Source organism: Schistocerca piceifrons, chromosome 2 (genome assembly GCF_021461385.2).
Source record: "Schistocerca piceifrons isolate TAMUIC-IGC-003096 chromosome 2, iqSchPice1.1, whole genome shotgun sequence".
NCBI classification, from domain to species: Eukaryota; Metazoa; Arthropoda; class Insecta; order Orthoptera; family Acrididae; genus Schistocerca; species Schistocerca piceifrons.
Window position 1 is genome coordinate 620,492,533 of NC_060139.1, and position 25,968 is coordinate 620,518,500.

The 25,968-nt window shown below is 45.4% G+C and overlaps 1 protein-coding gene across 1 annotated transcript in view; it reads right to left on the reverse strand.

Moving 5' to 3' along the window:
* LOC124775677 (pyruvate kinase PKLR-like) overlaps positions 1 to 25,968 on the reverse strand; it is a 154,816-nt gene that overhangs the window by 71,995 nt on the left and 56,853 nt on the right. Inside the window, exon 3 of the mRNA XM_047250505.1 lies at positions 23,861 to 24,151. Within this exon, the coding sequence (XP_047106461.1) occupies positions 23,861 to 24,151 (291 nt within the window). The remainder of the gene's footprint in view (positions 1 to 23,860; positions 24,152 to 25,968) is intronic.

The following is a 25,968-nucleotide window of genomic DNA, read 5'->3' on the forward strand; positions in this document are numbered from 1 at the left end:
GCAATATTACAGAAAGGAAGAGAACGTAGATATGGATGAGATGGGAGATATGATACTGAGAGAAAAATTTGACAGAGCACTGAAATACCTAAGTCGAGACAGGCCCCTGGGGTAGGCGACATTCGGTCAGAACTGCTGATAGCCTTAGGAGAGCCAGTCATGATAACATTATTCTATCTAATGTGCAAACTGTATGGGACTCGCGAAATACCCTCAGACTTCAAGAAGAATGTTATAATCGCAATTCCAAAAAAAGTACGTGCTGACAGGTGTGAAAGTTACTGAACTATAAGTTTTATAAGTTATAGTTGCAAAATAGTAACACAAATTCTTTACAGAAAGTGGAAGAACTTGTAAAGTCGACCTCAGGAAAGATCAGTTTGAATTTTGGAGAAATGTTGGAAGACGCGAAGTGATACTGACCATACAACTGACTTTAGAAGAAAGGTTAAGGAAAAGCAAATCTACGTTTATAGCATTTGTAGACTTAGAAAAGAGGACTGGAATACACTCTTTCAAATTCTGGAGATAGGAGAGGCTAAATACAGGGAGCAAAAGGCCATTTACAACTAATACATAAACCTGATGGCAGTTACAGGAGTCGAGGGACTTTGTTAACAATGAACAAAGATTTAAGTGTTAGGAAGTCTTTTCTGAAGATATTTGTCTGGAGTATAGCCACATATGGAAGTAAAAAGGGACGATTAACAGTTTAGACAAGAACAGAATAAAAACGTATGAGAAGTGGTGCTACAGAAGAACACTGAAGATTAGATGGGTAGATCACACAACTAATGAGAAGGTACTGAATAGAACTGACGAGAAAAGAAATTTGTGGCACAACCTGACTAGAAGAAGGGATCGTTCGACAGGAATCATTCTGAAATATCAAACGATCATGAACGTAGTACTGAAGAGAAGTGTGGGAGGTAAGAATCGTAGAGGGAGACCAAGATATGAATACAGGAAGCAGATTCAGGAGAATGTAGGGTGCAAGAGTTATTTGGAGATGAAGAGGCTTGCACAGGATAGAGTAGCATGGAGAGCTGCATCAAACCAGCATTCGGACTGAAGACACCAACTAACAATAATAATACAGAAATCATAATATAATTTTAAAATAAGTAGTAGAGACAAGTAGTAGAGACAATTTTTCGCGGAGCACCTATTTACTTCCCGCGCAGTACAGTTTAGGAAAACCTTCGCTATTGGATAACGTCGGAAGTTCCACGAAGTTTTTAGTGGAGCAAGAGAAGTCACAAGGCCACGAAACTGCAGAGAAATTCAGGATGACTTGTTGCAGGGATTGGCACTCAACATAAACAAATGTTAACAAATTGCTGTGGCGACACAAACAGCAAGCGGCAACAACTACTCGGAATACCACGGCCCGCACGCGGACAGACAGAAGGCCACGGCAACTCAAACCGAGAAGCCGCACCACCTGACCAAAAGAGGCACCAGCGGCACCAGCGGCAGGGTCACGCATATGCACGCAGCCACACTATGTGACCAAAAGTATCCGGACACCTGGCTGAAAATGACTTAAAAGTTCGTGGCGCCCTCAATCGGTAATGCTGGAATTCAATATGGTGTTGGCCCACCCTTAGCCTTGATGACAGCTTCCCTCTCGCAGGCATACGCTCAATCAGGTGCTGGAAGGTTTCTTGGGGAATGGAAGCCCATTCTTCGCGGAGTGCTGCACTGAGGAGAGGTATCGATATCGGTCGGTGAGGCCTGGCACGAAGTTGGCATTCCAAAACATCAAAAAAATGTTCTGTAGAATGCAGTTCAGAACACTTTCCAGGCCAGTCCATTACAGGGATGTTACTGTTGTGTAACCACTCCGCCACAGGCCGTGCGTTATGAACAGGTGCTAGACGGTTTTGAAAGATGCAATCGCCATCCTCGAATTGCTCTTCAACAGTGGGAAGCAAGAAGGTGCTTAAAACATCAGTGTAAGCCTGTACTGTGATAGTGCCACGCAAAACAATAACGGGTGCAAGCCCTCTCCATGAAAAACACGACCACACCACAATACCACCTCCTCCGAATTTTATTGTAAGCACTGCACACGCTGACACATGACGTTCTCCGGGGATTCGCCATACCCACACCCTGCCATCGGATCGCCATATTGTGTACCGTGTTTCGTCACTTGACACAACCTTTTTCCACTGTTCAATTGTCCAATGTTTACCCTCCTTTCACCAAGCGAGGCGTCGTTTAGCGTTTACTGGCGTGATGTGTGGCTTACGAGCAGTCGCTCGACCATGAAATCCAAGTTTTCTCACTACCCGCCTAACTGTCACTGTACTTGCAGTGGATCCTGATGCAGTTTGAAATTCCTGTGTGATGGTCTGGATAGATGTCTGGCTATTACACATTACAATCCTCCTCAACTGTCGGCGGTCTCAGTCAACAGAATAGGTCGGCGTGTACGCTTTTGTGCTGCACCTGTCCCTTCACGTTTCCACTTCACTATCACATCGTAAACAGTGGACCTAGCAATATTTAGGAGTATGCAAATCTCGCGTACAGACGTGTGACAGAAGTAACACCCAGTCACCTGACCATGTTCGAAGTCCGTGAGTTCTGCGGAGCGCCCCATTCTGCTCTCTCACGATGTCTAATGATTACTGAAGTCGCGGATATGGAGTACCTGGTAGTAGGTGGCAGCACGATGCACCTAATATGAAAAACATGTTTTTAGAGGTGTCTAGGTACTTTTGATCACATACTGTACAATCAGCGCACGCAGACCGAACTATTTCCTATTTCCTTCGAAGTCGATTGGAGCCAATCACACATGGGGTAACACTCCGTGAGGCAATTGTTTAGGATCTCGCCCTTGCTGCAGATTTTTTCCAGCGCAGCAAGCAGCCCCAGAAAGACGTCGCCAGGACATCACTCGCTACAATGTGGATGCCTCTCCACTCTCAACGTCACCAAGGCACCGGCCTTCGTTAATGCAGTGGTGCCGTACGAGGAGGTCTGGGAACACTCTGCTTCAGTACTTCTTCACCACTTTGATAGTGTCGGAGTTAGTGATGGTACTATTTACACGAACTTGGACTATTTCTCTGGTTCTCTCATCGGGACCTTGTCAGCTAAGTACGATCCCGAGAAATTCCAGGTGTTGTGATTCCATTAAAATTTTTGTACTTTGTCTGCTAAGACTCCGGATTTTAACTTTTGGTTCCTATTTCAGAACTTAACTTTGTTCAGTAACTGGGAAACCTTACGCTACACTTCAGACTTTAATTTTCTCAAACTTATAAACTTTACCTTTGTGGAACTCTGAGGTTGTGTTTGTTGTTGATCATTCATTTCAAGACGACGCAACTTTGTTTCTTTGGAAGTCACTGATTGTGTTACGGTAGGACAAGTAGGAATACGTTTGTGACAAAAAAACGGCTCTGAGCCCTATGGGACTTAACTTCTGAGGTCATCAGTCCCCTAGAACTTAGAACTACTTAAACCTAACTAGCCTAAGGACATCACACACATCCATGCCCCAGGCAGGTTTCGAACCTGTGACCGTAGGTGGTCGCGCGGTTCCAAACTGTTGCGCCTAGAACCGCACGGCCACCCCGGCCGGTCGTTTGTGACACACAAAATGTTTACAATAAAACTTCTTAACGGTGCGCCTGATGTATTTTCGTGTGATATTTTCGTTGGAACGTGACATATCACATATTACGCATAAATAAGCAGAAAGACCCATTATTGTATGATTAAACGACTCCATCCGCGCGGGGAAGCCATGCGATCTGACGCACCTTGCCATGGTTCGGGCGGCTCTCCGCATCGAAGGTTCGAATCCTCCCTCGTGCATAGTTGTATGTGTTGTCCTTAGCATAAGTTAGTTTAAGTTAGATTAAGTAGTGTGTAAGGCTAGGGACCTATGACCTCAGGAGTCTGTTCCCAGAAATTTCCAAAATTTAAACAATTCCAGAACAATCAGTGGAAGCAGTTACTTCCACAAAAGCTCCAAGAGTATTGTACCGAGCGATTTAAAGTGGAACAACAATATGAAACTATTAGCAGTAAGACAGATGCCAGACTGAGATTCACTGTTAGAATCCTCAGGGAATGTAGTTCACCAACAAAGGCTGTATGTCAGTTTGATAGAGGAAACACAGACGATCCAAGAAAGAGCAGCACAATTCGTTACCCGTTCATGTAGGAAACGTCACCGAGATGCTCAGCCACTTCCAGTGGCAGACACTGAAAGAGAGATGTTCTGCGTCTCGGTGTGTTTTGCTATTAAACTTGTGAGAGCGTACCTTCGTAGAAAGCCAGCTACTGTACACTGATAAACAATCGTGACCACTGCCCACTGCGACGTTGGAAGCCGCTTGATGGAGTTGCGGGCACGTGACGCGGTAACAAAAATATGTGAGGGAAGAAAACACGAGCGGGGGATCAGCCTAACGAGGATATGGGCTGCGAATGGGGAAATTCATTGAGATACGCTACTTTGACAAAGGGCAGATTGTTTCGCAGTGCCTATGAACGAGTATATCGGAAACGGCTAAGATGGTCGAATGTTCACGTGCTACTGCCGTGAGCCTCTACGGAAAGAAGTAAGAAGGCAGTGAAACTACCACTAGGCGCTATATTTTGTAAATCCACTACCCTTCGCAGAACGTGGGATTCGTAGGCTTGTATGCTCTGTAAAGTTGGATAGACAGTGATCTGAGGTCTCTCTGCCGAAAGAGCACAATGCTGGTGCAAGCACAAGAGTTTCGTAGCTCACCGTTCACTGTACATTGTTAAACAGGGAGCTGCACAGCAGATCACCCCTACATATTCACATATTGATCTAACGACATCGTCAGTTACGATTGCAGTGACCACAGGACCATCGGGACTCGACGGTCGATCAATGGGAACGTGTCGGCTCTTCGGGTGAATCACATTTATGCTAAACTATTTCGATGGTCGTTCCACAAACGCCGTCATTGAGGTGAACGGCGGCTCGAAAAGTGCAGCACGCCACGGACGCAGGCTGGTAGGAGCAGTATTATGCTACAGTAGACATTTTCCTGCGCTTGCGTGGGACCTGTGGAAGTAATCGAAGACACGCTGGCTACTGCGAACCACCTTCGTTCCTTCATGCTTCAGGTATTCCCCGACGGCGATGTCTTCTTTCAGCAGTATAATTGTCCGTGTTTCGGAGCCAGAACCGTGCTACAGTGGTTTGAGGAAAACTGTAGTGAACTCACGCTGATGTCTCGGCAAACACATTCGCCTGATGTAAATCCTATTGAACCCATCTTGGTCACTACTGGACTGCATCACCGTGTACGCAAATCAGCGGCCCGTTATTTACGCGAATTACAAGACATGTGCGTATACATCCAATGCCACATATCTCCACCAACCTACGAGCAAACTATCAGAACCATAATATGCGGCATCTGGGGCATGTTTTATTCCAAAGACGGAAAAACAATTTATCAATCAGGTGGTCTTAATGTCTCACTCATCAGTGAATTGCTTCCACCTAAGCTTGTTGTTGTTGTTGTGGTCTTCAGTCCTGAGACTGGTTTGATGCAACTCTCCATGCTACTCTGTCCTGTGCAAGCTTCTTCATCTCCCAGTACCTACTGCAGCCTACATCCTTCTGAATCTGATTAGTGTATTCATCGCTTGGTCTCCCTCTACGATTTTTACCCTCCACGCTGCCCTCCAGTACTAAATGGTGATCCCTTGATGCTTCAGAACATGTACTATCAACCGATCCCTTCTTCTAGTCAAGTTGTGCCACAAACGTCTCTTCTCCCCAGTTCTATTCAATGCTTCCTCATTAGTTACGTGATCTACCCCTCTAATCTTCAGCATTCTTCTGTAGCACCACATTTCGAAAGCTTCTATTCTCTATTCTCTATTTATCGTCCATGTTTCACTTCCATACATGGCTACACTCCATACAAATACTTTCAGAAACGACTTCCTGACACTTAAATCTATACTCGATGTTAACAAATTTCTCTACTTCAGAAACGCTTTCCTTGCCATTGCCAGTCTACATTTTATATCCTCTCTACTTCGACCATCATCAGTTATTTTGCTCCCCAAATAGCAAAACTCCTTTACTACTTTAAGTGTCTCATTTCGTAATATAATTCCCTCAGTAACACCCGACTTAATTCGACTATAATCCATTATCCTCGTTTTGCTTTTGTTGATGTTCATCTTATACCCTCCTTTCAAGACACTGTCCATTCCATTCAACTGCTCTTCCAAGTCCTTTGCTGTCTCTGACAGAATTACAATGTCATCGGTGAACCTCAAAGTTTTTATTTCTTCTCCATGGATTTTAATACCTACTCCGAATTTTTCTTTTGTTTCCTTTACTGCTTGCTCAATACACAGACTGAATAGCATCGGGGAGAGGCTACAACTCTGTCTCACTCCCTTCCCAACCACTGCTTCCCTTTCATGTCCCTCGACTCTTATAACTGCCATCTGGTTTCTGTACAAATTGTAAACAGCCTTTCGCTCCCTGTATTTTACCCCTGCCACCTTCAGAATTTGAAAGAGAGTATTCCAGTCAACATCGTCAAAAGCTTTCTCAAAGTCTACAAATGCTAGAAACGTAGGTTTGCCTTTCCTTAATCTTTCTTCTAAGATAAGTCGTAGGGTCAGTATTGCCTCACGTGTTCCAACATCTCAACGGAATCCAAACTGATCTTCCCCGAGGATCTTATAACTGCCATCTGGTTTCTGTACAAATTGTAAACAGCCTTTCGCTCCCTGTATTTTACCCCTGCCACCTTCAGAATTTGAAAGAGAGTATTCCAGTCAACATCGTCAAAAGCTTTCTCAAAGTCTACAAATGCTAGAAACGTAGGTTTGCCTTTCCTTAATCTTTCTTCTAAGATAAGTCGTAGGGTCAGTATTGCCTCACGTGTTCCAACATCTCAACGGAATCCAAACTGATCTTCCCCGAGGTCTGCTTCTACCAGTTTTTCCATTCGTCTGTAAAGAATTCGCGTTAGTATTTTGCAGCTGTGACTTATTAAACTGATAGTTCGGTAATTTTCATATCTGTCAACACCTACTTTCTTTGGGATTGGAATTATTACATTCCTCTTGAAGTCTGAGGGTATTTCGCCTGTCTCATACATCTTGCTCACCAGATGGTAGAGTTTTGTGAGGCCTGGCTATCCCAAGTCTGTCAGTAGTTCGATTGGAATGTTGTTTACTCCCGGGGCCTTGTTTCGACTTAGGTCTTTCAGTGCTCCGTCAAACTCTTCACGCAGTATCATATCTCCCATTTCATCTTCATCTACCTCCTCTTCCATTTCCATAATATTGTCCTCAAGAACATTACCCCTGTATAGACCCAATCCATATTCACCTACTACGTTTCCTTCTCTTCCTTTTCCTACTGTAGAATTCCAGTCACCCATGACTATTAAATTTTCGTCTCCCTTCACTACCTGAATAATTTCTTTTATCTCATCACACATTTCATCAATTTCTCCATCATCTGCAGAGCTAGTTGACATATAAACTTGTACTACTGTAGTACGCGTGGGTTTCGTGTCTATCTTGGCCACAATAATGCGTTCACTATGCTGTTTGTAGTAGCTTACCCGCACTCCTATTTTTTTATTCATTATTAAACCTACTCCTGCATTACCCCTATTCGATTTTGTATTTATAACCCTGTATTCACCTGACCAAAAGTCTTGTTCCTCCTGCCACCGAACTTCACTAATTCCCACTGTATCTAACTTTAACGTATCCATTTCCCTTTTTAAATTTTCTAACCTACCTGCCCGATTAAGGGATCTGACATTCCACGCTCCGATCCGTAGAACGCCAGTTTTCTTTCTCCTGATAACGACGTCCTCTTGAGTAGTCCCCGCCCGGAGATCTGAATGGGGGACTATTTTACCCCCATAATATTTTACTCAAGAGGACGCCATCATCATTTAATCATATAGTAAAGCTGTATGCCCTCGGGAAAAATTACGGCTATAGTTTCCCCTTGCTTTCAGCCATTCGCAGTACCAGCACAGCAAGGCCGTTTTGGTTAGTGTTACAAGGCCAGGTCAGTCAATCATCCAGACTGTTGCCCCTGCAACTACTGAAAAGGTTGCTGCCCCTCTTCAGGAACCACACATTTGTCTGGCCTCTCAATAGATACTCCTCCGTTGTGGTTGCACCTACGGTACGGCTACCTGTATCGTTGAGGCACGCAAGCCTCCCCACCAACGGCAAGGTCCATGGTTCATGGGGGGGGGGGGGGGGGGGGCGGCACCTAAGCATGTCTCTCGATAAGACAATTAACATAAAATTTGAAAGATTCTAAATTCGAATTTACCAGTTTCCTGTGAACCATATGCAAATGGAATAGGGAAGGAGGAAGTGACAGTGGCACACAAAGTAGCCTCCGCTTCTCACAAGTAGGGGGACTATGCTGCCTTTAACCCTAGTACCGTTAACCAAGATGGCGGCGATGACGTCATCCAAGATGGAGGATTTTGAGGGAAGTTTAAATTTTGGTGGGAAGATAGGTCAATCAGGCTACCTCCACTAGCATAACCCCCCTCCCCTCCCCTCCCACAGAATATGGCACGAAGTTCAAACTCAATCAACACAATGCAACACACCATGGCCACCTCTACTAACCTAAGAAAATGGCGGGAAGATGGGTCAATTTGACTACCTCCACCAACCTAAGTCATCCGAACACTACCTCTTACTATGGAATGGTGGGAAATTTGAATGGTGGCGGTAGAGAAACGTCACTTGGGCTATCTCTACTAACCTAAGAAAATGGCGGGAAAAATAGGGCACTTGGGTTACCTCCACTAACCTAAATCATCAGACTGCCACCTCTTCCTAGGAAATGGCGGGAAGAGGACTCAGCCTGTGCTGGACATAAGTATTTATTCTGCATTCAGTCTTTATTCAAACAATTTGAGGCAGTACAACCATCCAGGGTGTTGGAAACAAGGTCAAGAGTCCAACTGACCTAGTACAAGGTACCACCACCAGAGGTCACTTGCATTATTTCAGTGGTTTACGAGTAGTTTTCATGTCTACACATCAGTGTATTGCATTATTTACAAGTAGTTTCCATGTCTGTGTGCTGTGTGCTGCATTATTTCGGTAATTTAGGAGTTGTTTGAGTGTCTGCAGAGCGTTTAACATGCGTTATTTCGGTAATTTACGAGTAGTTTTCAGGTCTGTAGGCTGTGTAGCGTGGCCCCAAGCATGTCAGAGCATGTGTTTTGTATCAGTGTGATAAATATACTATCTCAAATCCCTACATAAATTGTTCCAAAGTAAATAAAGTACACTCCTTCCTCTCTCCAGCAGCCCAGTTCAGGCTGAGTTATATTACCACCATTTTTCCACTCCAGACCGCCATCATGAATTACACACAGGTGGGATGACAGCACCCTCTGGTGGCAGTACTGTGTACTAGGTCAGTTGGACTCCAGACCTCACGGTAGAGACACTGGATGGCTCTACTGCCTCAAATTGTTTAAATAAAGACTGCCTGCAAAATAAAGACTTATGTCCATACTATCCAGAACAGGCTGAGCCCTTTTCCCAGCACTCCCCCCCTCCCCAGACCACCATCTTGGATTATGTCATGGGAGGGATGACAGAGCCCTCTGGTGGCGGTACTGTTACTAGGTCAGTTGGACTCCGGACCTTGTGGCGAACACACTGGATGGCTGCACTGCCCCAAATTGTTTGAATAAAGACTGAAAGCACAACAAAGACTTATGTCCAGCACAGGCCGAGTCCTCTTCCCGCCATTTCCTAGGAAGAGGTGGTGGTCTGATGACTTAGGTTAGTGGAGGTAACCCAAGTGCCCTATTTTTCAGCCGGCCGGTGTGGCCGTGCGGTTAAAGGCGCTTCAGTCTGGAACCGCGTGACCACTACGGTCGCAGGTTCGAATCCTGCCTCGGGCATGGATGTGTGTGACGTCCTTAGGTTAGTTAGGTTTAATTAGTTCTAAGTTCTAGGGGACTGATGACCTCAGATGTTAAGTCGCATAGTGCTCAGAGCCATTTGAACCCTATTTTTCCCTCCATTTTCTTAGGTTAGTAGAGGTAGCTGTGATGTGTTGCATTGTGCTGATGGAATTTGAACTACCCGCCATTTTCTGGGAGAGGGGAGGGGAGGTAGGGTCAGGTTAGTATAGGTAGCCCACAAGACCAAAATTCAAACCTCCCACCAAAATCCTCCATCTTGGATGATGCTATCAGATGACGTCATGGCCACCATCTTGGTTGACGTCACCGCCGCCATATTGGATAACGGTACTTGGGATGACGGCGGCCTAGTCCCCCTACTCTCACAGTACTGTAATTTGGATAGTATTATGTGTAGATGTAGGTGCACCTCACATTTCCATCGCCTGTGAACGGCAGCTACTCTCATACAAGCGATTGTGTGGAGAACAATGTTAGCTGCTGCCCGTAAGGTTCGGCGCTTGTTCTGCTGCTAAATGCTCTCTATAGTCTATGCAGGTGGACCTGCCGATGTGTCCATGTGTCCAGCTTGTGCTGCACATGGGCCATTCAGTTTTATTTACGCGCAGCAGGAGCGTCCATCTTAGGCAATGGAGACTCCAATCCACCTGCGATGACCTGTCGACATGAGCAGCAAAATGTAGGCTGATCTTCATTGCAGCGAAGAGCCAAACACTCATCGTAGCAAGATGTCCAGTCCCTGTCGACTTGGGGCAGATAAGCATCCTGCGAGGGGCTACACTTTGGGGAAGCGCGCGCAAGTACCTTGATGTCAATCCCGATGGGTGCCTGACATAGCACCAACAAGTCCCAGAACAGAGGGAGAAAGCGAAGGTATACTTTGTCATCACTGCCAGTTACTAAGTCCGACGTCCACACACCATTAATACCTTAGTATATACTGTTCAAGATGCTGCTGCGCCTAATTCTGGAATACATAGTTGTTGTATGGGGAAACGTGGCCGATGCACACAGCGGTCACCTACAGTGGATTTAAAATAGAGCTGTCAAACTCGCTTGCACCTACCTCGGGATTTTCCCACGGTGAAACCTCAACTGGTAGCCGGTATACCTTACTCCGTGAGTGGTTTAGTCAATCGGCCGATGAGTTATACGACAAATAAAGGACGTCACGGAATCGGCTCATCTGCAACTTGGGTGCTAGGCTACAGGGCCCACAACGGCACTAGGTGACCACAGCTGTTGCCAGAATAATATGTTCTTCTGACTTTCTCTTGTGATTTAGTTTCTGTATTTCAGATCGACAGGAGAATGGACTGCCAAAGACGTTACCAACGGACATTCAATAGCTCTAAACACTATGGGACTTAATATCTGAGGTCATCAGTCCCCTAGACTTAGAACTACTTAAACCTAACTAGCCTAAGGACATCACACGCATCCATGCCCGAGGCAGGATTCGAACCTGCGACTGTAGCAGCAGCATGCTTCCGGACTGAAGCGCCTAGAACCGCTCGGCCACAGCTGCCGGCTGGACATTCAATGTCTGAAAAAAAATCTCGCTGGACCAAGCCTTACCAAATTCAGGAGAACAAGATTTCTCGTGAATAAGATCGATGATAGAGAACAGATAACTTTAGAGGAAAAGGCTGTGCTGTCTGCTCAAGGGCTTAGTCGCATCAGCAACAGCACCTCGGACATTTGCAGGTATCGACACCTCAAGTGAGTCTTCTCTCAGCATTTACCTACAGTACTGTAGTAGACGAAATTTCTCTCAACGCCCGTGATGAGTCGCTACCGAGGACAGTTACGTCTTACCTCTAACTGCACATCGTTGCTGTCACTGTTCGCCCATCACTCATTGTCCATTTTGATTAGGTGACTGTCCTATTGTCTCTCAAGGAATCAATAAGGGCTCTCGGGCACTAGTGAATCTCACAGTGTGTGTGACTCGATATCTCAAATTACTGCCCCAGCGTCGGACACTGACACACAACGGGTGGCAAGCGCCTCCTGTGTGAAGACTCCCATTGGACTCCTTGCAAATCGAATAGCGGTGATTCACTGGATCAGCTGGCCGCAACTGCAGCCGAGGTCGCGAACGTACATTTGTGCGATGGCACTTAGGCAGTTAGAATCTTGGGGTTGGAAAAAATTGTCATCCCTAATATTTGCCCAGCACGGGGGATGGCAGGTAGTTAACAGTTCCTGTTCACCTCACATTGCACCAGTGTCCCACGTTAAATTCTAGCAATGTGCAGTTCGCTAGGGAGACTGCAGCCAACATTGGGAACTGCTACAACGGGGAACAGCTTGAGAACGAGACGGGAGTTCCCACGTTGTATGCCAGGCACAGTACGACCTGAAATTTTCACCCTGCATAAAATCTGGGAGGCGCAGTTATGCAGTGTTTATCAGTCATTGGGTGGATTGCAAATCGAACACACCAATGACAGAAATGAGGCAATAGAAAATTTAGTGACCTGAAGGCAGATTGAGGGTGACCATGGAAAAAAATGACAAGCGGATGTAGCGAAGAGAAACTGAGCAGTAAATGAGAGATGTGAGCGGACAATTCAATGATCGGTCGGTCAATGGATTGTCGAACAGTAGATTGTTAGTCAGGCAGAGGATCAATCGGTCAGTCAGTGAGCAATGTGAACAGAGAGCAAACAGAGCAGAGAGTCAGTAGCTAGTCAGTCAGGTAGACAACCGTCCAGTCAAAGAGTGGTGGAGAAGACAGTCAAGAGCGAAGAGAAACTGAGCAGTAAATGAGAGATGTGAGCGGACAATTCGATGATCGGTCGGTCAATGGATAGTCGAACAGTAGATTGTTAGTCAGGCAGAGGATCAATCGGTCAGTCAGTGAGCAATGTGAACAGAGAGCAAACAGAGCAGAGAGTCAGTAGCTAGTCAGTCAGGTAGACAACCGTCCAGTCAAAGAGTGGTGGAGAAGACAGTCAAGAGCGAAGAGAAACTGAGCAGTAAATGAGAGATGTGAGCGGACAATTCGATGATCGGTCGGTCAATGGATAGTCGAACAGTAGATTGTTAGTCAGGCAGAGGATCAGTCGGTCAGTCAGTGAGCAATGTGAACAGAGAGCAAACAGAGCAGAGAGTCAGTAGCTAGTCAGTCAGGTAGACAACCGTCCAGTCAAAGAGTGGTGGAGAAGACAGTCAAGAGACATTGAAGAGATGGTGAGCAGGCAGTCAGCGGTATCGGAAGATCAGTGAGTTTGCCTTCTGGGGGCATGACAACATGTTGTTGACTCATAGCCTTCAGACTTCGAGTCAGATTCCTGCATTCATTCCGAAGTTTATCGTCACTCTGTAACATACTCACTGGATCTCCTTGTCTGACGTTGCCTCTGAATGTTACATAAATACCGCCTCCGCAAGTTAGTCACTGCCGACAGTAACCACCGTAACCGCAAGCACAGAAACACTACGTCGGCTACCTAAGGGCTCTGCACCTAAGGGATTACGTCAGCCACCATGGAAGAAGGAATTATTTAAGCCGCCCTTAAAGCTGCAGCAGATGAAAGCAGTCGGCCGTTAAACAGACGCCAAACAACGAGGTGAGACTAATGCATCGTGCCGACTTCCCATCTGTCGCACATACCTTCATGCAAAACCGATTCCGTTGACCGTGAGATGAGATAATTCATTCACCTCGGCCTACAACATTCTCAGCATTACTTAGTCGTGTCTACGCCCAATCAAATCAGTCCTGTATTTTGTATTTGTATTGATGATATTATAATAAACATAAATGCTTCCATTTTTAATCCTTCAATTAATTTCTTTTACTACTCTGCTTGACAATTGCTAAGGAAAAGCGAAACTGTTGGACCTTAATAATCACAGGCAGTGAAGCACGACATGAAATATACTACATGCCTAGTAGTGGTGGAGCGGTATATTTATGATGAAAAATTTCGCCACATAGGAAAACAGGATAACAGACAGAAATAACGCCCATGTTTGGCACCGGTCAGACTCCCAGTATAAAGGCCGACTCTCAGTAGGGAATACGCTCTCCGCGGGCACTGGTGCACATTTTGCACCTGTTATTCATGCTGGCTACAAACTGTTGAGAAGTCCTTGGGGGATATTGTCCCACTCCCTTCTTAAAGCGGTTTTCAGTTCTTGCACGGTTCGAGAAGGGGATATTCGGTGGGTAACACGTCTGCCTAGAGCATCCCAGGTATGCTCTATAGGTTTTAGGTCTGGGGAATATACAGGCCATTCCGTACATTCAGGATCTAGGATCTTCAGTTCTACATCTACATCTATATCTACATAGATACTCCGCAAACCATCGTACGGTGCGTGGCGGAGGGTACCCTGTACCACTGCTCGACATTTCCCCTCCTGTTTAACTAGGAAATAGAGCGAGGGGAAAACGATTGTCTGTACGCCTCCGTATGAGCCCTAATTTCTCGTGTCTTATCTTCGTGGCCGTTACGCGCGTTGTATGTTGGCGGCAGTAGAATCGCTCGGCATTCAGCTTCAAATACCGGCCCTCTAAATTTTCTCAATAGTGTTTCACGAAAAAAACATCGCCTTCCCTCCAGAGATCCCCATTTGAACTCCCGTAGTATGTATACAAAAGCGCAGGTGACTCCAGTATACAAGAAAGGTAAAATAACGGACCCGCAAAATTATAGACCAATATTCCTACCTTTTGTTTCAGTGTGTCCACTCCTCAGAGGTCCTGTGAGTGTGGACAGGACACGTATTCCAGAAAAAAATTGGGGACCTACCGCACCGCTAAACAGGCGGACATGATCCAGAACGATCTCCCTGCAATACCGTTGTGCTGCAACAGTATCACATGCGAAGATAAGCAGTAGTGTTCGATCATTGTGCATAATACACGCCCACAACATAACACCTAGGCCTTACCGATAACGTTCATGAGAATTCTGTGGTGTGTAACGTGTTCCCCTCTCCCTCCACACTAACTGGTGGCCACAGTGAAACGGGATTCGTAGATGAACATCATTTTGGAGCAGTGTTGCATGACCCCAACCAAAGTACTGCCTACGCCAACGAACTCTTTCTCGACAACGGCTTGGCTGAAGTGGGATGCATAAACAGGCTTCCGAACCTGCAAACCAACCTGATTTTTTCGCCATATAATGATTCCGCCAGCGATCTGGCTAGGAGTGAGATGTTTGTTCCTTTTCGTCACTGGGTCTACGTATCGATTCTCTTGCGTTGTGGTGGTCCGTCTTCCACATGGGATTTCCAGTTTCCACCGGCCTTTTCTAATCGTGAGATGACACTTTTGGACACACCCATTAATGTGGCCACCGAAGTGATAATTTGACCATCTTCGAGGCGTCCAGCTTCTCGTCTAAGATCGTAAGCACTCAAATGGTGTATTGCAAACATGTTGCCGTACCACACTGTATGTCACACTAATCGGTTCCACAACAACCTTCATCAGACACTGTACTGCATGAATTGTCGAGTGCATAGAGAACGTTCGTGCACAGGCTTCACTGCAGTTAACACGTCTCACCCTCATCATTTAATTTCACTATCATTTGTCAGGTGTTCCATAGCAGTTGTTGGTTGTTCCATAGAAACTGGCGGTTGTTCTTAGCAAATGTCAGTCAGTGTACATTTGGTGCCTAGCGTGGTGCGATTTGCATATTAATTGCCAAGATTTGTTGATAAGACGTTGTATTGACCACAGTGTGTACCAATCGGTTTTAAGGAATCAGCTCAGTAAGATGGACCGAGCGAGGTGGCGCAGTGGTTAGCACATTGGACTCGCATTCGGGAGGACGACGGTTCAATCCCGCGTCCAGCCATCCTGATTTAGGTTTCCCGTGATTTCCCTAAATCTCTCCAGACAAATGCTACGATGGTTCCTTTCAAAAGCCACGGCCAACTTCCTTCCCCATCCTTCCCTAATCCGATGAGACCGATGACCTCGCTGTCTGGTCTCCTCCCCCAAAACAACCCCAACCCAGTAAGAAGGGTTGTTGCCCACCCAGTTAACTGTGTAGTCTAAAGCACTGCTTTCCAGGGGGGGGGGGGGGGAGGGCGGTGGAGGGGGAGGGGGGGGAGGCCTGCCAGTCCCCGGCAAGAACCCGCCTGGAGGATTAGTGTCGAGGTCTGGTGTGCCGGCCTGTCTCTGGATGATTTTTAAGGCGATTTTCCATCTGTCTTGGCGAATGCGGGCTGGTTCCCCTTATCCCGCCTCAGTTAGACCATGTAGGCGATTGCTGCGCAAACACTTACTCCGTGTATGCATACACCACAATTACTCTACCACGCAAACATTGGGGCTACACTCGTCTGGTGTGAGACGTTCCCATGGGGCGAGGGAGGGGGGCGGGGTGGAGGGGGGGGGGGGAGTCCACTTGGGGGGCCGAACCGCACAATAACCCTGGGTTCGGTGTGGAGCGGCAGGGGGGTGAGTGTACTGCTGTAGCCTGTTATGGGATTGTGTACCACTGAGGAAAGCGGCGGGGACGAAACCTCTCTGTCGTTTCTAGATCCCCAGTTCCGTACAATACAATACGATACATAGCTGGGTTGACCAGGAAATCTGATGGAGTGACAGAAAGCGGCTCCTGTGTTTTAATGGGCCCATGAGACATCGTGAAAGTTGCCCAAATTGTTGATGCCTCAACATGGACTGTCCAAAGCGTCTACAAGGAATGATGGACCACTCGCAACCAAGTAACACAGTGTAAGAACGGCAATCATAAAAAGAGCCTAATAGACAGGGAGAAGACGCGTCAATGACAACAGGTTTCAATGCCGACGTGAACTGGTGATATCACTGATTGCAGGTCCATTTCAGCCACTTTACAAGGAAACTGCACACAATGGATATTTGGAGCCAGACACCTCCAAAAAGGCTATTCTTCATAGTGATATACAAAACTGCGAGTTTTTGGTGGGGCATACAGCACAGAGCCTGGAGAGTATATGACTGGGGCCGTACAGAGTCACCCTACAAGTCACGATTTTGTCTCTTTTCAAGGTGTCAAGTGGACCAAAAGTCCAATGAAACCTTTAACCCATAATATGGTTCAGACTGCATTTAGTTCTGTAGTGTTTTGAGGGCGTTCTTCGTACTGTGACTTGGGTCCACTCTTTCAGGTTATCGTGAATATGCACCTGGATGTTTATTTCAGCATTCTCCATGAGTAAGTGTTCCATTTTCTTCTAAATATTCATGACGAGTACACTCTGGACACTCCTATCTTCCAAGATGACTACAGCCAGGTTCATACGGCTGTACGGATACGTACCTGATTTGATGAACACTCAGGCACTCTTTCACACCTCCACTGGCATTCTAAATTGCCCAGTATCTGTTTCATAGGAAATGCGGGTAACTAAGTGGAACAGCGAATCAAATGTATGAGAAATGTATGAGAATTGTTCAAATGAAAAGATGTGAAACATCATAGTAACTAAAGTGGTTGAAATTTGCATATCCCAAAGTAGTGAGACATCTAGTAATGGGAATGTAGTCTCCGGCGTAGTTCTGCGCATGCGCGGGTACATGACTCGGGAAAGAAGCAGGCAGTTTTGTGTTCCGTCCATATGATGCAGCACTACGTGTGAAGAAATCATGGCGTTCACATTGCACAATTCGACGACTCGGAGGCAGCGATGTGGTATCAGATATTTGACTGTGGAAGATGTGCTGTCACCGCAAGGCACCACACTTGGTAGGTTGTAGGCTTCAAATCGGCCGCGGTCCGTCAGTACACATCGGACCCGCGAGTCGCCACTGTCGACGCTAGCAGATCGAGCGCCGCCACCCTGCTGGTCTTAACAGACAAGCTAGCGAACTGCCCAGTACTACAGCCGATTTTAATAGGAATGGTTCACATGTTATAGCTTCAGAGATCTCATTTGCAGAGACGCTAGTTAGCATAGCCTTCAGCTAAGTCAGTAGCTACGACCTAGCCAAACGCCACATACAGTTTATCCATTGACAATTGATCTACATGTGTGAAGAAATCAAAATTGTAAAGAAGTATTCGCAGTTCAGTCTATAACTGCACTTGTAAATATGATTGTACAAAGTCAAGATCGACGTTCACCGCCGATGCTGAATTAAAGCTAAGTATTTAATTGTATTCCTGTCTATTAACTTTCTAATCACCTAAGATGTTCCAGATACATCCCTTCAAGTATAGTTCATTGATCCTCACGTCAGCCTACGTGATCAACGTGTGCAATTAATGGCCACCCCTCGTGATCAGACTAAGAGTCAAATTGCGTGACTCAGCCGGGTCACCCTTTATCCATGAGGCTCATAGTTCCGCCTCATACATAACAGAAGGGGCTAAACCGGCCGATATTCATCGCCGGATGGCGGCCGTATATGTGGGAGACAGTACGTTCAATAAGTCATTGAGAAAGTGAAACGCCTATTGTCGTGATGGCCGCGAGTATTTGAGTGATGATCCGAGACCAACCCAAACAAACAAGGTAATCACGCCCGAAAACATCAGCAAGGTGAGCTACCTCGTGAGAAGTCATCGGCGTATCACAATATGAATGTAGCAGTGATGGTGGGGGCCATTGTGAGAAAAGTGTGGACAAATGTGCAGGACATGCTGGGTTACCGGAAGATGTGCGTGCAGTGGGTTCCGAAGTTAAGCTCAGAGAACCTCAAAAGAATCTGCGTATGGGGCTAACACTTCAACACCTGTTGCAGTTTCATGAACACTCTGCTTTCCTAGAGCGTCTCGTCATCGGTGACGGGAGCCAGTGCCATCACTGGGAGCCAGACACATTTCAGGACAGCATGCAGTGGAATCATGCGTCGTCACCTCCCCCTAAAAAAAATGCAAAGCTGTGCCCTCAGCAGGCAAGTTGATGCTCATCGTCTTTTCCGACTTCCGAGGTCCCTCCCATACAGATCGAATTCCTCGTGTACGAAAAAGACCCAGTGACGCGTACTGAGAGACACTCCATAGCCTACATGAGTCCATCAAGAGCTAACGGCCTGGGCTGCTCACGAAGGGAGAACATCTGCTCCACGAAAACGGTCGTTCGCACGTCTCCGAGGTCATACAAAATATAATGGTCATGTACAACTGGGAACAGCTTCAGCACCCGCCCCACAGCCCAGACTTTTCGCCCTGTGACTTTCATGTGTTTGGTCCTCTAAAAAAAATCTCAGAAGGAAGCGCTTCAACTCGGATGGCGACCTGAAGGACCTAGCTGAGGACTAGCTCCTGTCACGGCCACAGGACCTGTGAGAACAGGGGATCCTTCCGCTCATGAAACGGTGGGCAGTAGTGCTCAAGCCTCTGGTGATTACTTTTAAATAAAGACGTCAGTTTGCAACTGTACTCGGGCTCGTTCACTACCTATTTTTCACGTGGCTCCTCTGCAAAGGGGGTTGGTAGTGAACGGTTGCATTTGCGCCCCTACTATTGAGTCATATATTGGCTAGCTTTTGAACAGCAGTGAATTGAACTATATACGTTCAGATTGAAACTTATTTATTCAAAAGAAACGCTTTAACTTTGTGGCCATGCATTTTTAAGTTCACAAATAAATCCAATCTGTACAAATAATAATCGGTGCAATTCGTACACTGTTTGTCTCACACCCACACACTTTCACGTTGTTCCTTCGCATACACTGGCATCCATGCTTACACTCGCGGCACTTTGCCGTTCCCAACTTACCACCACAACGGACCAACGACAAAAGACCCGATTTTCCCACTCACATCCACAGTCCTGAGTCAGGTCACGTGACACTACGTTGGTCAAAATAATGCATGAACATGGCCACAATTCGTTTACAATTTTTTTTATAAGATTTAAATACTTAAATCTAAATACATTATATAATTCTACACATTTATCACCACACTTCTATAATTCGTTGCAATTAAAAGAAAACCATAACACTATACAACGGAACTACAACGCCCATCAAAAAACAAAACAAGTATTTTCCGGTCTATTTTGCCCAACACATTATCTCTGCTGCTGTGCTTTAAATTTAAATTACGAACTACTTTAAAGAACTCCATATTATCCCCTGTTACCTTACAAGTTATACCCATAGTGTTGTTCCGTACCTTTTATTTCGAACATCGAGCATATCAGTCAACATCCTCGCAGTTCGGTAGCTCCACATAAAAATTAATCACAAATGATTGGCCTCAGCTGGATGTTGCACAGCTACAGAACCTTGCGGATTCTCTTCCTCATTGAACTGAGGCTCGAGGTGGCGTTTCATGGTAGTACCATGATATCTCCAGAGGGTGATCCGATATGTTTATAATCCTCTATCAGCAAAAAAATGTTCAAAAGTGTGTGAATTTGGTTGAGATGGCTCTGAGCACTATGGGACTTAACATCTGAGGTCATCAGTCCCCTAGAACTTAGAACTACTTAAACCTAACTAACCTAAGGACATCACACACATCCATGCGCGAGGCAGGATTCGAACCTGCGACCGTAGAGGTCGCGCGGTTCCAGACCGAATGTGTGTGAATTCCTAAGTGACCAAACTGCTGAGGTAATCGGTCCCTAGACTTACACACTACTTAAACTAACTTACGCTACGGACAACACACACCCATGCCCGAGGGAGGACTCGTACCTCCGGCGGGAGGGGCCGTGCAATTCGTGACATGGCGCCTATAACCGCGCGGCCACTCCGCGCGGCCTTCTATGAGCAACATTACATTCTCTACTGACCACTCACATTCAGTAACAATAGTAGTTCATGTGCAAAACAGAAGATGAATGCTCCGTTTGCTGTGAGTCCACAAGCAGGGAGCACGCGATCTTTCTTTGATGGTTCACTGAATGACGACAACCAGTGGAACACGAGCGAGCATCTGCGAATGCTACCTCAATATGGCCGAATGCTGTTTGCTTGCACTCGCCTACCGTTTACAACAGAGGTAACCCTCGTTCGCATGCGTTTGCATCGGAGTAAAGTAGCCTTTTTACTAAAGTGCGCGTCATTTATGACGACGGCCGAGTTTAGGTTCGTTCTGCGCATCTGACGTCACAAGACACAGTCAGCCAATGAACAGAGAACAACGTTGGCAGAGCTCGACTGCAGTGCAGAGCACGGACGAGTGTCTTCAGTTAGAGAAACGTCCAGTCATAAATAAAGTAATTGAACAAAAGCAATGTCTTGATAGCAGACTTTCTTTTATACAAAGTTTGGAAAAAGCATTCTTTATATCAATTGCTTCATGTTCTAGTAATTAATTAAACCAAACAAGCAATAAGCCTCCTAATTCAGGCGATAGCAGGGAAAGGTGTTTGTATCATTCTCACTAACCGCTTTTTCGCAATAAAGAACAGCGGTAATTGTTTATTTCCTATTGTACTTCGACGAAACATGAGTAATTCATAATCATACCAACAGTGTTTGTCGGTATTTTGCGTGACATTTTCTACATCTACATCTACATTCACACTCCGCAAGCCACCCAACGGTGTGTGGCGGAGGGCACTTTACGTGCCACTGTCATTACCTCCCTTTCCTGTTCCAGTCGCGTATGGTTCGCGGGAAGAACGACTGTCTGAAAGCCTCCGTGCGCGCTCTAATCTCTCTAATTTTACATTCGTGATCTCCTCGGGAGGTATAAGTAGGGGGAAGCAATATATTCGATACCTCATCCAGAAACGCACCCTCTCGAAACCTGGCGAGCAAGCTACACCGCGATGCAGTGCGCCTCTCTTGCAGAGTCTGCCACTTGAGTTTATTAAACATCTCCGTAACGCTATCACGGTTACCAAATAACCCTGTGACGAAACGCGCCGTTCTTCTTTGGATCTTCTCTATCTCCTCCGTCAAACCGATCTGGTACGGATCCCACACTGATGAGCAATACTCAAGTATACGTCGAACGAGTGTTTTGTAAGCCACCTCCTTTGTTGATGGACTACATTTTCTAAGCACTCTCCCAATGAATCTCAACCTGGTACCCGCCTTACCAACAATTAATTTTATATGATCATTCCACTTCAAATCGTTCCGCACGCATACTCCCAGATATTTTACAGAAGTAACTGCTACCAGTGTTTGTTCCGCTATCATATAATCATACAATAAAGGAGGCTTCTTTCTATGTATTCGCAATACATTACATTTGTCTATGTTAAGGGTCAGTTGCCACTCCCTGCACCAAGTGCCTATCCGCTGCAGATCTTCCTGCATTTCGCTACAATTTTCTAATGCTACAACTTCTCTGTATACTACAGCATCAACCGCGAAAAGCCGCATGGAACTTCCGACACTATCTACTAGGTCATTTATATATATTGTGAAAAGCAATGGTCCCATAACACTCCCCTGTGGCACGCCAGAGGTTACTTTAACGTCTGTAGACGTCTCTCCATTGATAACAACATGCTGTGTTCTGTTTGCTAAAAACTCTTCAATCCAGCCACACAGCTGGTCTGATATTCCGTAGGCTCTTACTTTGTTTATCAGGCGACAGTGCGGAACTGTATCGAACGCCTTCCGGAAGTCAAGAAAAATAGCATCTGCCTGGGAGCCTGTATCTAATATTTTCTGGGTCTCATAAACAAATAAAGCGAGTTGGGTCTCACACGATCGCTGTTTCCGGAATCCATGTTGATTCCTACATAGTAGATTCTGGGTTTCCAAAAACGACATGATACTCGAGCAAAAAACATGTTCTAAAATTCTACAACAGATCGACGTCAGAGATATAGGTCTATAGTTTTGCGCATCTGCTCGACGACCCTTCTTGAAGACTGGGACTATCTGTGCTCTTTTCCAATCATTTGGAACCCTCCGTTCCTCTAGAGACTTGCGGTACACGGCTGTTAGAAGGGGGGCAAGTTCTTTCGCGTACTCTGTGTAGAATCGATTTGGTATCCCGTCAGGTCCAGTGGACTTTCCTCTGTTGAGTGATTCCAGTTGCTTTTCTATTCCTTGGATACTTATTTCGATGTCAGCCATTTTTTCGTTTGTGCGAGGATTTAGAGAAGGAACTGCAGTGCGGTCTTCCTCTGTGAAACAGCTTTGGAAAAAGGTGTTTAGTATTTCAGCTTTACGCGTGTCATCCTCTGTTTCAATGCCATCATCATCCCGTAGTGTCTGGATATGCTGTTTCGAGCCACTTACTGATTTAACGTAAGACCAGAACTTCCTAGGATTTTCCTCCTTCGGGGAATATATTCACAGACGAGCTGCATTAGCGTAATGGTTAAAGTGTATGGCTGCTAAGTGAAAGGTTCTGAATTCAAACCTTGAGTGGTGTTTAATATTTTCTTTATTATAAAAACAATATCGAAGTGTCTTACTTCATGAATTTTATTCGTTTGAATGTAATTTTTTGAAATTTCTAGTGGCAACTAAAATCGACCATACGGAAAGTATACGCTGTGGACTTTTACCTCTGCAAACTCTTCAAAATTTCGTGCAATGGTTTGCTACATCTAATGCTGCACAATAATTGCGTTGAACATCGAAACATAAGTAAGTCATTTAAGGGGGGGGAAGGTATCAGTCAAGAAGATGTGTAAAAATCAAATTTTTGGGCCAAATAGTTTTTGTGAAATCGAAAGATAAAGTGTGTCAAAGCAGTCGAAACACCATGTGTCTGCACAGGCGAGCAGTGCAGTGATGACAAAATCGCGCACATCACGGAATGCAGGGAGCACGTCTCTGTAGCAGCGAGAGGGTTAATGCGGCCCTGGTGGCTTTACTTCATAAACTGCGCACTCCCCCCTAAACGTAAAGTTGCGAACTATACAATGGCGCTGCTTCTCTTGGCGCGTACAACTGGCAACGCAGCAATCTCCCGCATCTGGGCGGGCATGCGCGAACCGCGAAGATAAAAGAATTGAACCTATAGCTGCAGTAGTGTAGCTGGTGCGCACCTGGCGGTCCTCTATCTTGGCGAATACGAAGATGTGCGTGGGGCGCGCGGGCAGTAGCGCCTTGCGCACCTCCTGCACGTCGCTGGCGCAGCGCGCGCGCGACACGAACACGATGTGCACGCCCAGCTGGACCGCCACCTGCAGCGCGGCGCGGTCCACCTCCGACAGGCTGCCGTCTTCGCCCTCCACCTCCGCCACCGCCGCCATCGTCGCGTCGGGCAGCGAGATGGGCCGACCTGGGCCCAGCACGCCGCCCATCTCGACGCGGCACAGCACGTAGTTGTAGCCCACCTGCGCGCCCAATGCCCAGCTATCACGCACCGCACGGCGTGTCTCGAGATACAACAGCTGCCGTGAGATACACTGAGGCGACAGAAGTCGTGACGTAGTGATATGCACGTATACAGACGGCGGTAGTTGAGCGTGTACAAGGTATGAAAGGGCGGTGCACTGGCGGAGCTGTCATTTGTACTCACAAGGAGATGGCACGACCGTGGGGTCGGGGATTTGTCCGAAATTTTGTGTGGTCAAAGTGGACCCCTAACACCCCACGTGGTTAAAATATTAGGACGCACTACCCGGAAAACCCGGGAAAAATCGATCCAAAGTTTCTTAGGTGTCATATGAGTACAAAATGTTAGTGCATTGACGAGCCGCCGTGTGTCCTAGAAGGCTAGTCAACTTTATTATATATCTCCTTTCCGCCATTCTCAAGTATTTCAGAAATTGTCTAATACGATTATTAAACTGCTTTACATTTAAAATTATCCCACCAACTTGCTGATATCCATCATAAAGAACTAATTATGCTTCTGTAAAGATTGCAGCTCATAATTCGAAGTGCTGATTTTACTTCTTCAGGTTGAAGTTTGAATGTCTTTAAAAATTTTTTCTTGATGTTTAATTTAATTCTTTCTCGTAATTTAGTCAGTAACACAATCTTCTGTTGTCTTTCCTTAACGTCAGCGTAATTGAAATGATCAAACCGTTTTGTTTAAATAACTTCATGTATGTATAACTTAGTATGTATTTGGAATGTGTAACATCGTTTTTTTAATAAAGGTTTTTATAAAAAACAAAAAAAAAGATGTTTAGGGCTCGTACTCTTACGCCAGAGGTCTCGGGTTCGATTCCTCCTCCGGCACTTCTGTTTTTTCTTCTGTTTCATTTTCTTTTGTTATTCCACCAATTATTCAGAAAGTTTCCCAAACCTACATTATCTTTAACAAATTAGTTACATTATTGAATAAAAATTATTTTCTTTTTGTCCAACAACACAATTCATGCCGGTAGGTTTTCCAATTTTCATTGTAAAGTATATGAGGAGAAAACATTGGTATTTTAATCAGAATAACAAAGTCGATTGGGAAGCATTCAATTTTTATACATATAATAATTATAAACAAGAACTGCAGTGGTAATTATCGTAAAAACAAACAAAGCAATAATTTTTGCGACATCTTGCACAACATGTGAAAACGGATTTTTTACAATCACAGGGCGTTTGCAATAAATCTGTACAAAAACATGTCCCATTAACATTTACGAATATGTTTTGAGTTTCTGATAATTTTGAGGTAAACCAGGAATATTGAATCATGTCTCGGAATATTGGTGATGATAGTTGATGGTGAATTATAGAATGAATTTTTGTACAATCTTCCCAGGAATTAATTTCACGATTCTCCTGTAACAATGTGCTGCAATTTTGCAAGCAACAGAAGAAGAAAAAAAAAGTACCGGAGAAGGAATCGAACCCGAGACCTCGAACCGCTTTTTTTTTTATATTGCAAAAATAAAGAAATTAAACTTTTCACTCGAAGGAATACTTTTTTTTCAAATTATGAGGACTAACCAAGGAAAAGTTTTTTTTTATTTTTTTTTCAAAAGAAAACAAAGACTCCAATTATACTGGTTTCTCCTTCCAGTAAACAAAATGAGTCTCCTCCGTCTTGTTGGCGAAGAAGCAATCTTGTGGAACAAAAAAAAGTTCCTCAAAGCCAAAATCAAATTTCGTTTTCCTTTAAGAACAAAGTATTAGGAATAATTAAGGAAACTTTTTTTTTAATTTAAAGTCGTCGTGCGACTTGTAGTTAAAGACCAGTTTT